At 39.1% G+C, this 16,038-nt stretch overlaps 1 protein-coding gene across 1 annotated transcript in view; it reads right to left on the bottom strand.

Moving 5' to 3' along the window:
- Nucleotides 1-16,038, bottom strand: part of LOC149309439 (aryl hydrocarbon receptor repressor-like) — a 78,185-nt gene that overhangs the window by 56,452 nt on the left and 5,695 nt on the right. Inside the window, exons 2-3 of the mRNA XM_089532459.1 lie at nucleotides 10,695-10,772; nucleotides 8,488-8,669 (exon numbers count right to left, since the gene is read on the bottom strand). Coding sequence (XP_089388585.1) covers nucleotides 8,488-8,669; nucleotides 10,695-10,756 — 244 coding nt within the window. The 5' untranslated portion in view covers nucleotides 10,757-10,772. The remainder of the gene's footprint in view (nucleotides 1-8,487; nucleotides 8,670-10,694; nucleotides 10,773-16,038) is intronic.

Raw genomic sequence — 16,038 nt, forward strand, 5'->3', positions numbered from 1 at the left:
AGCTTAGCTCAAATGAACCTAACAAAGATGGTATTATACTGAATGTAATGGGAGAGGAGGGAAAGGTTTCTAAATAATTGTGGGGATTTTTAAAAACATATGAACAATTCATATTCAGATGGTGATGGATACTGAAGATTGCTTTTTGTGGAAAATATAAATAGATTTTAAAAATAAATAGATTGAGCATTGCAGACAGAGCCTCACATTAAACTTTGACTGAAAATCAAATGGATAAATGAAAATAATATATCTGTAGAAATATTCAAATACTTTAAAAAATACTTTTATGGAATATTTCCCCTGTGCTGTTTATATCTAATCTGCAGGTATAAAACTATATCATTAAATATCAAGGTCAGAATCATTCATGCTATAGTGTTTTCAATTTCTATGTATAAAGCTTAGAGCTGCACAGTAAACAAAGCTGGTGGGTGGGGGAATCAACTTATTCAAAATGGGCTGCTGGAGGAGAATATAACAGATATCCAAAAAGACAAATAAGTAGGTCTGAACTCGCACTAGAACCAAAATGACTAAACTGGAGCTATCATATGTCCACGGCCAGGTGAGGAATCAAACCCTGATCTCCAGAGTTATAGTCCAGCTCTCAAACCACTACGCCACACTGGCTCTCATATACTCATATATGAGTACATCTATATTTTGATATTTGGATAAACATACTGGTGGTTTAATTTTGTGTTTAGAAACACACATTCAGAAGGAAGATTTAGGGTTTTAAAAAGACACACACCCATATAAACATGGAACAGCATATAGATTACTGTAATATCAATTGTCCTATTTTTAAGTGGTAACAAGTACATACTGCATTTCCTCTTTCATTTGGAAGAGATATGTAAAATTAATCTTCATGTTTTTATTTAAATCCCCAATGAACACTGTATACACACATACACACAATTTCTAGGAAGCAATGGATTGAAAAATGAAAAAGTCTCCTTCTTAGCAACAATACACCAGAAAAAATGTCAGCTTTCCTTTGTAATGACTCCTATGTATGTATGCACATTAAAGAATTTCTTCCCTATATTAGCTATACACTACTGTTGAACCCTCTCCATTGACTCTCCCTTGTCGTGGGGGAGAGGCTTGCATAGCTGTGAGCTATGCTGGCGGTGGTATAATAGTCACCGGCAGGGTCTCCCATGCCAGACAGGTCACAACCGAAGGGTCTGACCAAGAGCACCAAAGGGCAGGATGTGCTCTCTAGCCTTATGGCAACCATCCTAGGAGAAGGAAAACTCTAATCCCAAACCCGGGCAGATGGTGCTCGTCTAACCCTGCAAGGTCAACCATTTCAGAGAAGGAAACTCTAATCAAACCTACGACCCGAGGACCTCGCTGCCACCGTCCATGCTTGTCAAGGCCTCAGCAGACAAACCTCTGGTTTAAAGGGTGAGGCCAGTTCTGTGCACGCTGCGCTCCACCAGAAAAATCCATTGCACAGGCTCGAAGGACACATCCAATCTCCGAAAAAGCCCTGTAGCGATAGGCGAGGGATGAAACGGCAGGTGTAAAGATGCACTGGAAGCCGCAGACACAACCCTGCATGCAGGCGGTTCAGGACTTCGGTTGCTCGAGACTGACTGGGGATGATAGTCTTGTTCGGCAGCATCCTGAATGACCAAGCAGCCTTTTTTAAGGAGAGCACTGCTTGCTCCATATGGGGAGGGGCCTAGAAAAGGTGGCCTAAAGAAAGCTCATCCCCAACAACCCGGTTGGCTAGCCGCGGCCAACGAGAATCTTCTGATGCGGTCAAACAAAGACAAAGAGACAAAGGTACACACCAGTCTCCAAAGGTGCAAACAGACTAATCACCAACAATGGTCCTCCCTGGCCTCACATCGGGAGGCATGGAGACGCACTATCCATGACGCTGCAGCCTTCTTCGAAAGCTCACGCCGAATGAGCCTCAAAGAGAAACGACAACGCAGAAAGAACCGCAACCTGGAAACATCACCCAAGGAGACTTTCTGCTGTGCTTTCTGCAACCGGACCTGTTTATCCCGAATTGGCCTTTTTAGTCACCAACGCACTTGTACAAAGCGCGGGATGAGTCCTTCCTGAATCTTCGTTTGCGAAGCAAAGCCAGAGAGAGAGAGAGACTGTTGAACCTTAATAATCTGAATAAGAACTTGTATAGTCTCCTGCACTCATTAAAGATCTTCTTTTTTCTTGTCAAATCAGAAACTTTCTCAAAAGGCAGTTGGAAAACTTTCTCTACAAGCACAGTGCACGGTATCCACAGCTGTAGTAGTACATTTTGAAGGGCAAGGATCTTGATAATCCTCACAACCAGCCTCCCCCCCCATCCAAAAATCCAGGCATAGCTACATTGATCCATCTCTTCCCCTTCCTCATTTTCTCTGTGTATGGGAGTACATAATATAATAGCCTGTTTATTAAGATGAGCTGACAGGAATAGAATAGAATAGAATAGAATAGAATAGAATAGAATAGAATAGAATAGGCTGGCAGAGAAGTGGGTATTATGTTGGACTTTAACTGAGAGGCATCAGATTACACAAGAAACAGGGAAAGGAGACACATGTCCCCGAACTATATAAGACTACTAACTCGGTATGCTCTGAAAGTCTCTTTTCCTGACATCTTGAAGGAACAAATTTACCTAGCTGTAAATAAATCAGTTTTAACAGTTTTCGTATCCAGCAGGAGCATTGCCTTTTTTGTAAACTTAATGAAATATAATTCCCCATTCAAGTAAATAAATAATAATCCCCAAATACTTCATATTACAACAGGATACATAGTTGTGAAAGTCCTTTTACCAAATGTCAGTATCCTTTACATTGCATACACCAGTCCCTCACAGAGGTTTCTGGCTGACAATTCAAAGTAATTAGAGTTTCCTAAAGATAACAAGTTTGAAAACCACAGGAATGAAAAACTTGAAGGAACAAATTAACTTATCTTAACTGGTGCAATGTGTAAGTAAATTCATTTTAATCATATTTCAACTGGTGTTGTTCTGTCCAGTTCAAAAGCAAGCACTACTCTGTCCTATGAACGAGGCAACAAGTCTTTTTCGAGTCTTTTACAGAAATTTTCCGAACTACAAATAATCCAGTGTGTGTGATCTTTTAGCTTTTTATACCTTAGATGCATAAGGAAGTAGGCTCAAGTCTATGAAATCTCATGCTCCCAACTTTGTTCTCTCAATTAACATCAAAGGTGCTACAAGAACTCTTTGCATACTGATTTTCCAGATTAACATGACTATGTCTTTGAATCAATCCAGTGATTATCAAATGGTGGGTTTGGGTGGGGAGAGTTGCTCAAGGAAGCGCAAGATTTGGAGGCTCTGATTCCTCCTCCTCCTCTTCCCAAACTTTTTTGTGTACAAATTTACACACACATTGAGTTAAATATTAAATTGACTTAAATAAAACTGTTCTAATTTGAACAATGTTATTTTCTTATAAAATGTTAAAATATAAATACACATGAATGTGTGAATGAAAATATACACACTAAATAAACAAAATATTTTTATTCATATACTACGTCAAATGGTGGAGATGTGTGTATAGTAAGTCTGAACTCTCACTAGAAGCCAAAATGACTAAACTGGGGCTATCATACTTTGGACAAATCACAAGATAATATGACATTCAAAAAATGATAATGTCCAACTGAAGACAGTAAACAAGAAGACATTGCAAGTGGATTGATTCAATCAAGGAAAGCACATCCCGGAGTTTGTAAGACCTTGGTGTACTCTTAATAACAAGTCTCTCATTTATAGGATCACTATTAAGTCAAAGCTGACATGATATCACATACCACCACCACCAACAACAAAAACAACAACAACAACATATCTAGGGTCCTCTTTGTTTCACTTCTTTAAACTGGACCTACAAAGTACAGTATAGAAACATATCTGTTTTGACCTGTTAATCAAAAAGAGTTTGTGTAAACCTAATACTTATACACATACACACATAATGGCAGGAAATATTTATTAGCAATATTTCATAGGTGCTCTGCTTACAAATCTCTCTGAGAGTCTTTTTCACAAGAAGGGTATTTGAACTAACAATATGGTCATGAATATCACTCTGAGTTACCCCATGAATAAAAAAATCGATATGCCCAGAGTTAATTTCCTCAACCAGATTTATTCTACAAAATCTATACTGTTATATTGTCAAAAACTAGAATTCCAATTAATTAATCCAGCATTTTCCATCTTTTAATACATCTGCAGTCAACCTGTCCTTGTCCAGATGTTGTTGGATTACAGTCCTCATCATCCCGAGCAATTGACAATGTTAGCTTGGGGTGATGGAGTACAAAATATCTGGAGGACCACAAATCTCCATCTGTAGTTTAGGCTGCTTCCAAAACACAGAATTAATGCAATTTGACACTGCTTTAACTGCTATGGTTCCATCCTATGGAATCCTGGAATTGTGTTTATTGTGGCACAAGAGCTCTCTAACAGAGAAAGCTAAAAATCTCACAAAACTACAAATTCCAGAATTTCACAGCTTTGAGCCATGGCAGTTAAAGCCATGTCAAAATGGATCAATTCTGCAGCCTAACTCAGACTTAGCTTGGAACAAATGTGAAAATGCCAAAGTCAATTAAGTGACAGGATGTTAAAACCTGATTTTGGCCTAGGCCCTAGGGCATGTCTACATCGGTCATTTACTAGAGGTTCCCCCCCGTCCTTGCATTGCCCTGTCCAGGTGATGCAAGGTCAAATACCTGATTCGGCCGTGGGCTGTCCACACATGGGAACAGAGGTCTTGTAGTGAGATGGATAAAAGCAATATTCAATTTTTATTCTACATAATCAATATCTAGTTCCCCTGAATGTAATGAGAAAAAGACCCAAAAAGTGAACTTAGCCTCAGTAAGAGCAATGCTGAAGAGAGTTTTTCATGATGGGGTAAAAAGGGCAAAGTGACATCTTTGAAGGATGAATGCTGGTGCCTGGTGCTTTGCTTTAAGTCAAAATAAAATTGAAGATAAGATGAGCAATCTGATACAAGGCTGAACTTGAGAGGCACCTACAAGTTGATAAGAGAAAGATGGAATGTGGCACAAGGGCTTCTAATGCATAAATAATTGAGTTTAATGTATGCAAGAACCTGTACTCTGATTTAAGGAATGTCTATATGTTTAAATTCTTTATATCCAATGAAATTTGCCAAAGTAGCGTCTTTGTCTGTTGCCTATAAAAAGTAGATCTATATAAATGAAATGATCTCCAAATTGGATGGGATTGCATTAAAACACTTCTTTAAATTTCAAAAATTGTGTAAAATTGTCATGGGGATTTTTAAGAGCAACACTAACCCCACTCACTATACAATCACCTATAATCTGGCACTTTAAGAATCTTTTCTTGGCATCCCAGGATTTCATTTCAAAAATAAGAGACTACTTTTTCCCAAAGTGCCTGTGGACAGAAGCTGTGGCTGGACAGAAAGTTCAGTGAAAGATTCAAGATCTCAGAATAAACCAAATAGCTCTGAGATGGACAAGTTGCATACTTCTAACTGTAGTTCTTTGAGTGCAACATGTACTCACACAGATGGGTCATCCTGCACCTGGAGAATGGACCTTTCAGAATCTTTTAGAAACTTGTACAAGCATTTTGGCAGTAGCCCCACCCAACTCCAGCAAGCTTATATAAGGGGCCTCCCATCAAAATTGCTAGTTCCATGGACAACAATGTAGAAATGTACAGGACCAGCAGAACACAATGAGGGAAGGGTAGGCACAGTTGTGTGAGTGCACAGACGACTACTTGAAGAACTACAGTTAAAGGTATGCAACCTGTCCTTCTTCATGATTTCTGTGATTCACACAAATGGGAGACTAGCAAGTTACACACAAGAAGGATGCAGGAGTATCATTGCAAACAAGTGAAAAGTTTACTGAATATTAAATAAAATGTAAAACATCGAACATGAAACATGAGCATAATGCCTCCCACCCATATAGGGGGTACAGAACTAGTTTCAAGGAATGGAACTAAACACATAAACACAATACAGAAGTCAAACTGCAAAAGTAAATTCAAGACAAAAGGGAATGAAGTACAGTTCTCCTAAAGGCAATGTCAGCCCAACATCTTGAGTCCACTCTTTAGTGTAATGAAGGTCATGGGCTGTGACCAGCTAGTCACATAACAAATGTCCTGGTGCAGCACACCAGCTGGAAAAGCAGAAGACACAGCCATAACCATTGTGGAATGGTTTTGTATGCAACATGGTAGCAAGACAGGGAGTCCTTTCTTTGATGAAGAGTAGCCCACAAAGAGTCTTTCGAGGTCCAACACAGGATTCAGCAAGAAGGCAGAAAGGACAGTATCCTAGTTGATATGGAAAGCCAACACCACCTCCAGCAAAAAAAGTGATGGCACGATTGGGATGGAAAGAGAGGAATGGATGATCCATCCAGACAGCATAGAGCTCACCAGCCCTTCTGGTGGTTATGATCAAGATCAGAAAATCAGTAATCCAGGGCAATAAGGAGAGGCTACAGGTAGCTATGGGTTCGAAGGGCTTCTGGCAGAAATGTCTCAAGACAAGCTCCAGGTACCACCTTGGTTTTAGGCTTAGGACAAAGGAGTGGATTGATGTAGCCCTTCAGGAACCTCTTCACTAGCAGATCAAAGAAGCAGGAAGGCTTTCTGAAGAGCTGGAAGTTTGCAGAAATCTTGGCAACATACCACTGAATCAAGGACTGGGACAGACCGCTGGTTGAGCAAAAAGTCCAGAAGATTCCCAGTGTCAGCCTGAGTTCAATGTCCCACTCAGCCATGGAAACATACTGGGTGACTCACACACTCTCATACCTTGGGTGAGTCACACGCTTTCAGCCCCAGAAAACCCAGAAAGCTTTAGGGTTGTCATAAGTCGGAAACAAAGGCACACAACAACAGAAGCAGGACTTGACTAAACCATAATAGCAGTTTCCCGCCTGTGTTCCTCGGCAACCAATATGCAGAAACATACTGCTTCTGATACTGGAAGCAGTACTGTGACTAGTAACTGTGGATAATCTATGCATTTTACTAATATTCTTTTAAAACTATTTTGCCCTACTCTAACCCTTTCAAAACAGCTTCACAGTAAGGTACTTTAGCAAGAACAATACCAAATACATTTCTATACTGCTTATCAGTGCACTTAAGTACTCCCTAAGCAGTTTACAATGTGTAAGCAAATTGCCCCCAACAAGCTGTGGACTCATTTTAGTGACCTCAGAAGGATGCCAGGCTGAGTCAGCCCAGAGCTGCTGGCTGGTATTGAACTCACTACCCTGTGGTTTGTGAGTGAGTGGCTGCAATACAGACATTTAACCACTGTGCAAAAAGGGCTCTACTTTCATAACCCCCCCCCCTTTTTTTGGATTAGCAATTAGGAAACAATGTAAAGCTTTATCAATAAGCTGGAATTTGACACAGGAGACCCTATTTATGACTCATGGCTGCAATTGTTGGCTGCTATTAATTTTCACTATCTTGAATATCCATGTTTTCTGAAGACACCTCTCTACAATTGATAAAACATAACAAGGACATTCCTCATAAACACTCTGGAGAAAAAGCAAATTTGACCCTGTGATTATAAACTTAACCTTCCCCCAATGTTCTCCCAATCATTCTAAGGAAATGCAGGGATGGGAAACTGTCAGCAATCATGGGTCCTCAATGGCTCACTATGAGATCTTGGAGGGCTGATATATATAAGTCCCAAATCCACCTGTGCTGTAGGGGCATGAGGGCAATTTCTACAGATTTTTGACTCTATGTGGCTAATGTTAGCTCCAAGAGAAACAATTTTGCCAAGAAGAAAGTGACCTACAAGTTTTCCAAGAAGGAGTGCTTAAGTCACTTCCTTGTTGGAAAAATGTGTATCCTGGTCTGAAAATAGTCCACCCAACTCCAAATGTATCAAAATTGTCTCCAACATCCTCTGGGAGCATGTGGAGTTATTTCAGGGCAGATACTGGGTGGGTAACAAAATATGTGGGGCTCTAGAGGCCACAGAAACAACCCTGAGGGGCTGCAAGCACCCCTTACATAAAGAAAAATTATACTTTTTAAGTGAGCCTTGGACTCATCTTGTGACACTTTTTTAAAAAAATGACATGGAAATAAATTCAAAGTTACGACATTTTTATTAACTAAATCAGGAAAAAAAGGTCACAGAAAGCAATGCCTAGTTTAACAACATTCATCTGACCATGACTAACTGTGCCCTCCAGATGTTTTTTGAGTGCCAGCAGTCCTAGTTTCCACATCTGGAGCTGCAGTCCAGCATAGGATTTCCAGATTAGCAACGTGGAGCTTCATTTCCTTCAGCAAGCAACCTGAGACCTGGCAATCCCAGTACAATAACACTGGTGTGTGTGTGTCACAGATGCCTACCTCAGCAGGAGACCTCAACAAATCATTGTTATGACATGAAGGCTTACCTTGAAAGAAACTTTTAACTCGGAGGTAACTGACACTGAGACGTAAAACAGAGAGTTTGTCCAATTTAGCTATTATATCTGGTGGGAAAGGCAGGAGGCTAGCCAGGTGATCTAGCTCAGCATTCAGCCGGTCTCTATGTCTCTTGGAAGGATTTGTTTTTCCAATCCCAGAGGCAGGTCTCCTGTTTGTAAAGAGAATGAGTTACTGATGCTCAGTTTCTTCCAATCAATGTATAATGATATTTTTTATTATCATCACCTAGTTTTTCAAAGAAAAATACTATGGCATCCTCTGTTAACAATACTCAGTACTTGGCAATTCAGACAAGAATGATCAGTAGATTGTACCGCAGAATGAATGGCAAAGAAAATTGTTTTGCTGCAATGGAAGTTAGCATGTGCCTTTTCCCAACATGTTGTACAGTGGACCCTTGGTATGAGCTAGGGTCTAGTTCCAGGAGCCCACAAATACAACATCCATGGATGTTCAAGTCCTATTACAGTGCGCCCGTGCCATACGCGGGTGAACTATATGCGGCTTCCAGTTTATGCAAAGCCGCTCTGCAATTAAAGTATTGGTGCATGCACCCGTGGCACATGTGCTGCCCTGAGCAAATGCCCCACTGTTTCCAATGAGGTGCAAGCATGCACACGTTTCCCCTTATGCGAGGGGGTCCGAAATGGATCCCCCACGTATGGGGAGGGCCCACTGTATATGCAATGGGATAGTAAAATGGTGTCTCTTATAGAAATGGTAAAATCAAGGTTTGCTTTTTGGATGGGGGGGATATTTTAAAGCTATGGATAGCTTAATGGATGAAGAATCTGTGGATATGGGGGAGGCAACTGTATGTTGTTATGGGAGCTAAAATGTATGATGGCTATATGCGATACCATTTGCAAAATTAAAATTGTTTCAATTGTAATTTGTTCTAACATTGGGATAAATACTGGGCGAAAGGCAAGATATAAACTGATGAAATGGATTGAAGAAAGATTTTTTTTCTTACTGTTAAAAGGACATTAGTTCTTGCTTTATTCCAATGCAATGCAGTCTATTCTCCAGTTACTCTTCACATTCCTTGCACCTACATGGCTAATTTATTTTTAAAGGGGATAATGGGACAGGCTAGAAGTGAAAATCAGCTATTGCTAAAAACTAAACCACAAATGACATCATTTTCATAGAGAACACACTGTATGTGAGGAGGGGAAGTTTAAGATTGATACAAAGAAAAGTCATAGCCCCACACCTGTAGTCAATAAATAGAAAAGCACAAACATAGATTTTAATGATGCTCAAAAATTTGTGAGGACTGTGCTAGGGATGCTGCTGACTGCATGAGGGACCTCAAAAACTCTGATAAAACTTCTTATCATTTTGTGTGACATATTCTCATATTCTCTCACACAAATGTGGCATCTCATATTATTGAATGCCTTGTTAATGAAGACAATTATGGCTATAAGTATATTTTGAGTTCAGATTTCTGGTAATTATAAGTGGAGAATAGAAATATTTTAAGCTGCAAAAAGCTGTTGCCATCACCAACCTTGTTACTGGCTACTTTGGGACTGAATATACAATATACATCAGTAATGCCACAGCGATGTTATAAAAACGTCAACTTCTTTTGTTGGGCAAGGAACATTATATTGGCCATATTTTTAAGTGAAAGGAGAAGACATATGTCTGCTGAAGGAAGCAAATGAAAATAAGAAAGACATGGATAATACCTGCACTATAATCTTATAATGATTTTATACCAGTTTAGTTCTCCTTGTGTTTGGCCCCAACACAAGGAGACTAGAGACTAGAAATATGATGAAATGTATAAATTATATTAGAGATCATAGCTATCCACCTCCACTCAGAGATTCCTTATGCTAAGGGAGTGATTGTCAGATGTACATATTCCCAAAGAGGGTGCCACTGAGATTTTGTGTAGGTTTACCTGCATGCTGCCCTTGCAGTCTGAACAGCCATGCCATACACACCATCAAGTTATGATGGGGGTTGAAGAATTATGCATCGCAAGTTAGGTGGATGGTGGGAAAATATATAAATATAATAACTTTATTACAGCCAGGTGGGAAAATATAAAATTTATAAAAGACAATTAAAATAAAATTTGTATCAAAGAACATTGTAAGAATAAAATGGAAAACTAAAGGGTGGAGTAAAATTTGATAAGTAAATACTTAACTGTTTCTGAATGGGTTTTCGTCTTTTCCTTCCAGCATACAGACATTCCCCTGGTGGAATCATTGTCCTGGCATGGAAGCTGAAAAGCATATTTCATTCTATTCAAATAAACCCAGCACTCTTCCAGAGCAGTGACATTATAAAGAATGAAGTTACAGAACACTTTCATTATTTAACTGCAACTGGTGTAAGTCAATATTCTAGTTGTTATTGTACGTAGAGCAGGAGTAGGAAACCGTGAAACACTAGGGAATGGCATTAGTCCACGAGACCCTGAAAGCTTACACTCTCCATTGCACCTACTATCAAAAAGGGGGGTATATCCCCCCAAAGCACTCTCAGGGAAATGGGGGAATTTTCACCATGTTTTGGGGCCTTCTTGGACCATGTTTTTGCAGAAGTTACTTCCTGTTTACTTCCTGACTCAAAAAAAAAAAAAAAAAAAAAAACACAACCACTTCTCTTGGGCCTAAATTGGCCTTGAGGGAGCTCAAAATGTGGGGGAAACACACTCGGAGGGCATCTGAGGGAAAACTTGTGCATTTGTTTTATCTAGGGGGCTTCCCAACATTTTGGGGTATTCTGAAACAAACAGGTTTGTTGACCCTTGAGGAACCCTTGCAGGAGAACACTAACAGCCTTGGGAGTTGCATTCAGCTATGGACCTCCTTACCCAGCCTTGATTTAGAGCTTTTATATAAAAATTAATATGTGTAAAATACATTTTCAAAAATTCATATTAATTTTGGGAGCTGCACTAGATCAAGACAATTTTGCCTCAGTGCTAGACATCCCATCAAATACCAATCAAATTATGACCAAACTGGGTTCACATACACTTGTTTTATTCAGTTATAAGAAATGATCTTCCACATTTAGCTGTTCTATCTTTTTAGAATTTTTTATGCAACATGTATGTAATGCGTATGTATATATAACTGTAAATAATGCTAAGCCTAAATTAATGTGCACCATAATTGGGAAGCCCTTAATTGCAAAATGATACCATTTGGAGAAGAGGAGAAAGAGACTGGGCATTTGGGATGGTTTTGTTTCTGTTATATGAATACACTTCATCCTCCCAGGCCACTCCCAGGCCTCAAGAACCACAGCTGCCCCAGAACACAGTTGTTTTATTTTATTACTTTCAAACTTGTCTCTTCCTCTAACATAATTGTGAGGTAAGGTGGCAACAGTGACTTTTGCAAGGCCATCAAGTAAGCATTTCATAATTAATAAAAGGTTTGGATCCAGGATTTTGTGTCCAGATGAACTGGCTGCATTCATACATAATGCTAACCTATGGTTTCTGTTAAGCACATTTGCTAGATAGGTGGCTGTATACCCTCATCACATACATCTTCTGTTGTATTTTTATGATGTTTGTGGATTTGCAGCTATTCACAACAGCTGCTTACAAAAGATTAAAATGTAAATCATTTGTGGTTTTGTATGTACATTTTTCTTAAGTTATCACTAGAGCAAGTTATCATAAAATAAGACGATTTCATATATCTGTAATTGTATTTTTAATATTCCATAGTACCCTGGAATCAATTTTGACAAATAACAATATGTTAAAAATAAAGAGCCAAATACTACAAGTGAAACAATAGTCTATAACATTGACAAGTGGAGTTAAGGTAACGTTATGGAACATTTTAGCCACAAACATAGTACTATATACCAATTGCAGATGTATAAATATTGTTGTGGCCTTTAAGTCATTTCTGACTTATGGTAATCCTTAAGGCACAACTATCATGAGGTTTTCTTGGCAAGATGTGTTCAGATAGCATTTGCTATTTTCCTTCACTGAATGTGAGAGAGTGTGATTTGCCCAAGATCACCCAGGGTGTTTCCATGGCTCAGAAGGGATTTGAAGGTTGATCTCTTGGAATCCTAGTCCAAAATGCAAACCATTACACCAAACTGGCATTCTGTGTATAAATGGCTTCAACATATATTGGGTTGCTCTGACACTATGTGATATAAGATATGAGCCTTGCTGAAAGCATTTTGACATTAATAATTTTGTGTGTTTGTATTTAAAAAATCTTATTTTTCTTACACAGTGCATTTTTTCCCATTCCCCCCCCCCCAAAAAAAAAAAACAACCTATAACTTAGCCAAGCCTTTAAAATGCTGTCTTGGTTTACATACTGTAGACTGGAACTACACATTACATGTCATTCTGCTATTATTTTCTGGCATTCAGAAGTTGCAGTATGAAGTGGAAAATGGACAGGGGGGAAGAGGGATGTCTTAACCACTTCCCTTTTCTGCTGGAAGTCATTTCTGCCTCTCAAATTTAAGGGAAGAGAAGTAGTAAATAGCAGCTCCTATTCCCCAGGGTGCAGTTTTAAAGGGAACAAGAGCATGAAGGGAATGGATTAAGAATATTATCTGCTCTCTTACTTAGCACAGCCTCACTGGTTGTGTTGTTGCTGTTTTTTAAAGTTTTAAAATTTTCAAAACTACACCAAATGTGTATTTCATCCCAATTTGTAAGGGCTCACTTTGCCAAGCTAACAAATGACACTAAGAAAATCAGGTGGTTAATTGATTTCATTTATGTTATTGTAACATAAAACAATTACCATATATACTGATCAATAAGTTGAGAAATTTATGCCCCAAAATGGACTCCAAAATCATGGATAGACTTATATATGAGGCCAAGTTATTACTGCTTGTAAAGATTTTTCAAGAAGCCTCCATGTTTTTGCATCAGGAGTAATTTGGTACATGTAGAGGTAAAACATGCTAATCCAGTCCAAATTTAAGAAGAAAAAGAAGGTTTTACCTTGGTTTAAGGTCCCAGTCCACTGGCTTGCTCTTTAGGGTTCCCCTGTTGCAGCTACAATGTGGTATCTCACAATCCAGAAAATATGCAGGGGTAGCTGTGTTGGCTATTTAGCAAATTCAAACAAAAATCCACCAAACAGTGATACCTTTACTGGCCAATCAAAATGCATAATATACTTATTGCAAGCTTATTTGGACTGTATTAGCATAGTATTAGTAACACCTACCAAATTACACCTGATGCAAAAACATGGAGGCTTCTTGAAAAATCTGTTGTCCTCTGCCTACAAGAGGCCTGTGGCTTCACAGGAATGGAGGAGACATATTGGACTGCAAGAGAAGGGTCCTGTTGATATGCAAATAGACTTTAAATTTCCTGGACTCTGAAAAACTCCCAATTCCCATATGGCCAGAAGAAGGAAGAACCAGCCTGCAAAATTTACCCTCCTCGTACCATCTTAACTAAGGATAGAAACAACAAAATGCTGATCTTGATACCATTTGAGTTTTAATGAAGAAAATATTATAATGTGAGTAATCAACTTTGAATAAGCTGATGAGCTTCCTGTCTTCGTTGAGGCAGAATAAGTTCATTCCAAAGTCATCACTATCCAACAAGTCTGACCACATTATTAATCAGTATCTAATTTCTTTGAGCAATATGTCTACTTCTATAGATTGTTCCTTTGATCATGGTCCACTTTTCTCCCAAATCTGTCTAAGTATAACCATTCCTTTCCACAACTTCTGTAGCCTTCTTGAACAGGATACTTTGTTTGGCTTACTATGGAGTGAACACTTGAGTCTCCCCAGGGGAGACTCCCATCATACCTCCCTCCTTGAAAGCTTGAAACATATACATATACATATATATATGTTGTTGTTGTGTGCCTTCAAGTCCTTTCTGACATATGGCAACCCTAAGGCAAACATATCATGGGTATTCTTGACAGCTTTCTTCAGAGGGGCTTTGCCATTGCCACCCTCTGAGGCTGAGAGAGTGTGACACATCCAGAGTCTCCCAGTGAGTTTCCATGGCCGAGTCAGGATTTGAACCCTGGCCTCCAAAGTCATAGTTGAACACTGAAACCACTACGCCACACTGGCTCTCTCCATATATCTTGATTTTGCCATTTTATAAGGGACCCTATTGTATACAATCAGACTTGAACGTCCATGAATTTTGGTATCCATTGGGGGGGTCCTGGAACCAAAACCCAGCAGAAACCAAGGGCCCACTGTATATTAGAATAACATATCTGAATCATTCTAAATCACTCTAAATTACATAAAACATGGCACAGGATAAGAGCACAGCAGAAGCCTTATTAATATATATCAAACAAGTCAAAACTAGATGATTTGTGTGAATAAAGTGGCCTTAGAGTGGAGTATTGTTTTCTTGGATTAGAATGCTTAATTTAAGTCCAGATAATCAGGAAAAAGGCTAATCTACATATGGCTGTAACAAACCCATAAGCTTCAGTATCAGGTGAACCTCCCTGAGGAGACTGTCCCACAGGTGGAAGCCCTGAACTGAAACATTCTTCTCATAAATTAATACCTGCCTCATTTCTGGAGGGGGGGGGATTGATGTATGAAGAAAGTGGCCTTGCAGACATTTAAAGAATGTATAATTTATGACTGTCACTAATGTAAGACAGAAATATAAAAGATACTTAAAAAAATTAAAAGGACACTATATATTCTAACCAACTGTAGGTTTTAATACAAATCAGAGGTGTGAGTAAATGTGAATGCCTATTTAACCACAGCTGTTTTGAGAAAAACAAATGTTTAAGTAAGTTCAGAAAGTGCAGACTCCTGGGCCTGTTACAGACTGCCAAAATAAAGCTGCTTCAGGTCTCTTTGGAGGTATGCTGTTTAAATGATGCATGCACCCTAAGAATCCGGAAGCTGCACCAAAGCTGCGCTCCAGTGCTTAGGAATGGAGTGTGGCTTTGGCGCGACCTCCGGACTCTTAGGACCCATGCATCATTTACACAGCATACCTCCAAAGAGACCCGATGCAGCTTTATTTTGGCAGTCTGTAACAGGTCCTGGTTCCTGTGTAAAAATTTAGACATATACTCATATGATGTGTGCATTTCAATTGTTTCCAACTTATGGAGACCCTAAATCACAGGGTTTTCTGTGGCTGAGAGTGTGTGACTTGCCCAAGGTCATACAGTGAGTTTCCACAGCCAGGTGAGGATCAAACCCTGATCTCCAGAGTTATAGTCCAGCTCTCAAACCACTATGCCACACTGGCGCTCATATACTCATACATGAGTACATCTATATTTTGATATTTGGATAAACATACTGGTGGTTTGATTTTGTGTTTAGAAACACACATTTGGAAGGAAGATTTAGGGTTTTAAAAAGACACACACCCATATAAACATGGAACAGCATATAGATTACTGTAATATCAATTGTCCTATTTTTAAGTGATAACAAGTACATACTGCATTTCCTCTTTCATTTGGAAGAGATATGTAAAATTAATCTTCATGTTTTTATTTAAATCCCCA

This window comes from Sceloporus occidentalis, unplaced genomic scaffold (assembly GCF_023333645.1).
Source record: "Sceloporus occidentalis isolate IW3139 unplaced genomic scaffold, rSceOcc1.0.p SCAF_7, whole genome shotgun sequence".
In the NCBI taxonomy this organism is placed as follows: domain Eukaryota; kingdom Metazoa; phylum Chordata; class Lepidosauria; order Squamata; family Phrynosomatidae; genus Sceloporus; species Sceloporus occidentalis.